Source organism: Nuphar pumila, chromosome 6 (assembly GCF_984573655.1).
Source record: "Nuphar pumila chromosome 6, dmNupPumi1.hap1.1, whole genome shotgun sequence".
NCBI classification, from domain to species: domain Eukaryota; kingdom Viridiplantae; phylum Streptophyta; class Magnoliopsida; order Nymphaeales; family Nymphaeaceae; genus Nuphar; species Nuphar pumila.
The window spans coordinates 8720142-8726010 of record NC_143254.1 but is presented as its reverse complement, the minus strand read 5'-3'; the positions used below and the strand labels follow the sequence as shown (position 1 = coordinate 8726010).

At 41.4% G+C, this 5869-nt stretch overlaps 1 protein-coding gene across 1 annotated transcript; it reads right to left on the bottom strand.

Moving 5' to 3' along the window:
- Nucleotides 1-711: 711 nt before the first annotated feature.
- On the bottom strand, nt 712-5645 carry LOC149833839 (uncharacterized). Its single transcript, XM_090011055.1, has 3 exons — nt 5318-5645; nt 3068-5230; nt 712-1376 (listed from the first exon to the last, which is right to left on the bottom strand). Exons 2-3 carry the CDS (start codon nt 5132-5134, stop codon nt 930-932), a joined length of 2514 nt encoding a protein of 837 aa, XP_089867181.1. The 5' UTR covers nt 5135-5230; nt 5318-5645; the 3' UTR covers nt 712-929.
- Nucleotides 5646-5869: the final 224 nt, after the last annotated feature.

Genomic DNA, 5869 nt, shown 5'->3' with positions numbered 1-5869 from the left:
TTGGTAGATTTTTTAGAAATCCGTGCCCCTTTCCACGTAAAGCCTTTCCATTTTAATTGACAAAGTTGGGAGGATGTGATCATGACCTAATGGCACCATATTATGAGTATAGTTTTGCAGGTCATTTGTTTCTTATTCATGCACTCTACACTTTCGGTCATAATTTTCTGATGTTGTGATAAGAGATAGATGATCACACATCCTTTAGTTATGGTTGCCTGCAGAAAGTTAACCAACTCTGCAATTTCCTGGTGCATTTGTTGACCAGAAGAAGCTAAAGGCTTTTGAGAGAGCCTTGCATTGGGATGGAAACATCATTTTCATTTGTTGCGAGAATATAGTTTTGCAAAATCTAGTTCTGTCAAAATCTTGGTGTTGCCAAAATGTGGTGTTAGGGATGGAGTTGCTAAAGACATAATTGTAAATGGTGTTGAAATGAAGTACTGGAGTTGTCAACTCCATCTCCCACAAGTCTTTTGGCAACGCTACTACTCCCAAACATCAACAAGTGTTTGATAAACCACAATGCATCACTCCAAGATGGTGTTTGAGGATGCAACAACACCTCCAGTTCAAGGCTCCCAAACAGAGCCTAAATCTCTTTTGAGTTTCATGCATCACTAATCATAACACATTTATCTCATGCAATGGCAAGAACAATTACATAACTGTGGAATTGCCAACAAGTGCTGTTCTTACATATGGATGATGTGTTTAAAATGTTTATTATATTTTTGGAGTAAAAAATACATACCAATCTTTGTACAAATCTATGAATTCCATCTGCCTCTGGAAATTATTTGCTTTTTTAAAAGCATAAACAAACTTGAAACCATTAGCTCTAGAGCTTCATGACTAATTGGTTATATTGTATGCCTGCAAATAAAATTTTCCCTCCTTGGACACACTGATCCATCTTTTCTCATCTGTCACTCCACGTGGTTCTGAGCTGAACCATCATGCAGCAATTCCTGTGCCACATCTAGGAGTGAGTGGAGGGAGGTTGAATATGTACTCAGGCCCACACTGCCTGAGAAAACATTGAAGCATTCAAGTTCTGAAGTAGTTTCTGCAACACATTTGAGCTCTTTCTCCAACTCAAGCTCCTTGAAAAGAAGTTTGCTTTTTATTTCTACTTGCATCATTGATATCATCAACTCTATAACGAACCTTCTCATACTCGGCACCTTGATCGAGGGCCTCGGATAATTGCGCAAAATTTGCACTAAATTTTCTGCAAATTCTGATGTATGAGCCCCTGCATGCACAAGTGCACTGCGAAACTGTGAAGTGTTTGTGAACCTGAGCACTTGGGCAGCAAGTCCAATTGCAACTTCTTGAGATTTGCTCTCTGCTGACATTGTGCACTTCAATACCTGAGACATTTATAAAGAGATTGAAAGGCTTTCAGTTTTTAATAATTGGGAGATTTGTGAGTGCACATAAATGCGGACCTTTGGTTTATTTCAGCTGTTCTACACTGCATTAGGATCTAGTTTTTGTGGTATAATTTTCTAGCGCTTTTGAGCTTCTGTGGCTCTATTGTTTTTATGAAAGGAATCAAAAGCCTTTCTAGGTTCACTACCCTACACGTTTCCTTCTATCTGTCAAAAAAAGGGAAAGAAAATGCTGAAAGGCTTACAACAACATGTTCTTATCTCAGAACAAATTTCAGACCCTTAACCCAAATTCTAATTAGCCTTAGAAAAAAAAAAGTCCCCACTCTGCCATGACCAATAGAATTGAATAAAGACGGTTCCTGCTTCTTGTATTCACATGTGACTATATAATAGCATATATGACGGTTTAGGAGATAAAACTGTTTAGGCCCTACACACATACAAAATTAGGTCAAAGCTGGGTGTACTCCCCCGTTGGGCAGGGGGGACCTCAAGGGTTTTACCAACCGGAGGCCAGCCAACGTGCGGTCGGTGATGGAGCAGGGGGGCGGGGGGTGTCCCTTGGATTATACTAAAAAAAATGTCCTAAACGTCCTGAACACTTCTAAAAGGCATATAATGTACATTAGTGTATTTTGAGACCATGAACAAACGATATATAGTGTACATTATAAAAGTGCTAATGGATGAAGAAAGTTGGTTATGATTCTGCGATTCTACCTGAAAGCAGTAGTGACACAGCTGATTGTCGCATCAGTAGGAAATTCAGCACAGAGGTTCTGTGCCTGAGTGTCAGGAAAGAAAGATGGAGTTGTGGGTGAAGAGCACAATAATCCACTCAAATCATGCGAATTATAAGTGATGGTAACACAACGATTCTGCAAAATCTAAATTTTGGTAGCTAATGTTACTAGGATGGAAGAACAACAACTACTATTCATTGGTCGTTACAATACATTGCTAAAGTATAAGCAAAGAGTAGTGCAGTTGAGAACTAATGGGCAGGAAGAATCTATATACGTTTAATAATTTTCATGACTGCAAAGAGTCTCAAAGCAGATTCTCTTTTCTGTAGGCAGATATGCCCAATATGGAGTTCAATTCTGCACCCATCAGCTAAGATAGTGCTACTTTACCAATCCAGCTATAATATGAGCAATAGTTGAATTGAGGTGCAGATATATGTAAACGAACAAATTTAAATTGGTCAGTTTCATTATCTTTTGGAATCCTATTTTTTGTAGCAGAAAAACAGCAGTAGGCCTGAATCAAAATATGGATTACTGTAAAGATTACTTAGAAGTAGAACAGCAATAGATAACTTGAAATGATCAAGAGAGAACTTGAAAAAGGTTTAAAGCAAGGATATTTGGTAACCTTTCTTTCAGCATCACAAGCTCATGATGTAGAGAATACTGAAAATAAATCACCATGATTTGATGCAGTGAAAATATATATAAAACAAAAAACAAAAAAGACGTCTTTGTGGGCCGAATAAGATAGCTGGGATGGGTCAAATTTTCACTCTCTTAATCAAGGGATCTTAGTTTGAATCCTGTCAGGGGAAAAGCTAAAAATAGAGAAGCACATCTAATAAGTGCCTGGAGTAGTGCTAATAAAGGTGTAGAAAAAATTCTGAAATGGATGAAAACTTAAACAGAACTTACGAAAGTTGCAGCTTCAGTGATCTCAGTTAGCTTGTATTGATAATCTGGTCCTGCATATGCACACAAATTGCGCAAAATTCTGGCTGAATCTATGCGCAATGCCGTACTGTGAAGGCCTTCAACCAGTTTACCAACCAAGCCCAGTCGTAGTATCCTCTGACAATTCTGCCCGCTCTCCAATGTCATCATTACCAAGGCATCTCCGGCATTGGTCCTCAGATTTCGAATGATCCCATTGTTTTCAACCAGTTCTTCCTTGAAGAAGATATCAAAAAGCAGGTTTATCATTCCCCCTGTGCTTCCAATTTTCTCTCTTGCACCCTTATCCAGAGCCATACTCCTTAAAATATCGATTGCTAAGGACTGAAGGTCTATATGTCTCTCTCCATACTGCAGAATATCTCTCAAATTGCTGATTGAGAAAACTATGCTCGAAATTTCCTGTCGTAGAACTTCTCCAGTGCTACCTACTGTTTTTGTCAGTTTCTTGACTAGTTTCAGGGATTGCTTCACTGTCATTATCTGTGAAGGCACTGCATTGATATCCCTTAGCAGCCTTTCTTCAATACGCGTGAAATCGATAATTTTTGCTAGCAAGCCTCGAGTTGTTCCAATCTTTCCACAATTGTCATGCTCATTGGCAAGCTTTTTCAGTATCAGTAGGCCTAGAAGATTGAAAGCAGAATACTCATAGTTCCTTTCATCCATGACTATTCCTTTCTGCCGGATCCCATCATCAGAGAGGCTGGCATCGCCTGTGTTCAGTAGTGATGATATGGATTCCATGGCACCAGGAATTCCAGCAACACGTAGTGAGTTCTGCTTTTTTCCAGTGATTTTTGATACTATCGTGGCCGCCAGCTTCCTGATCTCCTCTTCTCTGTGGCTCTTCCAGCTCAACATCTCAACAAGCCGCTCCATAACTGGCATTGAAGTGCCAATTCTGCGGAAGGCATCTGCAGAGAACATCTCACTGGCTGTGAATTTCACAAGCATGCGGGCGCCGGTTAACTGCTCATCAACTGAATTTGACTGCAGGAGCTCTGCAGCAAAATCCAACATATCCATTTTCAGTCCATCAAAGATGCTTCCATTCACACTCCTCGAGTATGCGTCATAGAAAAATCGCCGGATCCAAGCAACGCCATTGGTATCAAAGCCACACTGCTTGTTAACTTGCTCGAAAAATTTCCTGATGCTGACCTTCCATTCGAAATAGCCTTTCTCTACTAGGAACACTAAAGCTTCAGCTAGTGCAAGGCTGTAGAATATATTCAATGCAGACTTCCGGTTTTGAGTTTCGGTGGTATCCAATCTGCCAAATTCTTGTCTGCACAGTCTGAACAAGGAAAGCACTACACATGCAATAGCTGAAGCTAGCTGAAACCAGTAGAAGAACTTACTTATATTTCTGGACACGAAAACCCAGCCTGTATATGGTAGCAGAGGGACCTCGGATGTTTCCCATGTCCTGGGATTATTCTGTGGTTGATCATCATCTCGCATTGTTACTCGAGTGGAGGGGGTGGTTTTCGACTTCCGATCAAAGTATGGTAGAACAGAAGTGATCGGTCGTCCGAGCACCTTGATCATGTGAAGGAAGCGGCTAGAACCAGACTTAATGGCCCGGAAACTGTATCTTCCTGCATCAGAAAGCGACCATGTAGCTTGATGCTGCCACTCGAGCTCATGACTCCTGCTGTAAATCCGGCCTCCTTCAATTAAGAGAATGATGGTGACAAACCAGAAATCAATTTTCTCAAGAGTGATCGCGAAGCCACCAAGGAGGACTACGGTTGCCCAGACGAAACCGAGAGCGCCAAGCCCACTGGCTGTTTTCTCAAACAGAGCCAGGCGCAGCGCGAAGAGCGTCAGCCTCTTCTCCGGTGCCTCTTGGTCCCTCAATCGTCTTGACCTGACAAGACTGGCTACACGTACAGTCTCTTCTTGTGGTTCTGGCTGAGGCTCAAACATTGAACCATGGCTTTTCTCCGACCCCGGTGTTATCTGATCAGGAGTCTTACAACTCATGCTTTCATTTCTCGACATTGGACTACCAAAGTCCATTTTATCTCTGAAATGTAGAGTTTACGATCTCTGCACCTGGGATTCAGCAGGATAATCTTTCTGTCCCCTGGATTTCTGCTTGTTTTCCTGTATTTCCTGGTGAAATTTGTCTCAAAAAGATTAGCACAGAGCTCTCTGCAAGAGAATATTGCAAGCACAGTGCTGACTATGAATCCAACTTACCTTGAACCTTCGCCGATTCAGATCGAACTCTAATCTCTTGCATTCAAACTCCCTCAATGAAAAAGCACATCATTCACAACTGATATAGCTTCCCTTCGGTTGTAAGCTCCGTTTTCTTAGCTGCGAAGACTCTGTATAGTTACTCCACTCAAGCTCTGAACGGTCGCATTCTTCTCTACCAAATTGAATTCCCTCATGAACAATCAAGAAGACTGCCATGAGTCACCTTTATTGTTTTCAGGGAACCAACTTATATAACCGCAAATGAGAAACAGTCAAAGAAGAGGATCTTGCTGCATCCGACCAAGTAAAAGTTAATTTCCGTGCCGGGACAACTAGTGTTGATGCTTTTGGTTTTGACCACCTATTCACAGAATAGTAGGGGTGGGGTGTCAACGGCCTGGTTTACCCGGACCCGACCCGAACTAAACCCTACAAGGTCCGGGTATGGTGATAAATAAGAAGACCCAGGTCCAGATTAATACATGGACTTGGGTATAGTTTGTAAATTTTTATACCCGACCCGACCCGAGTTCTGATTAAGACCCACAA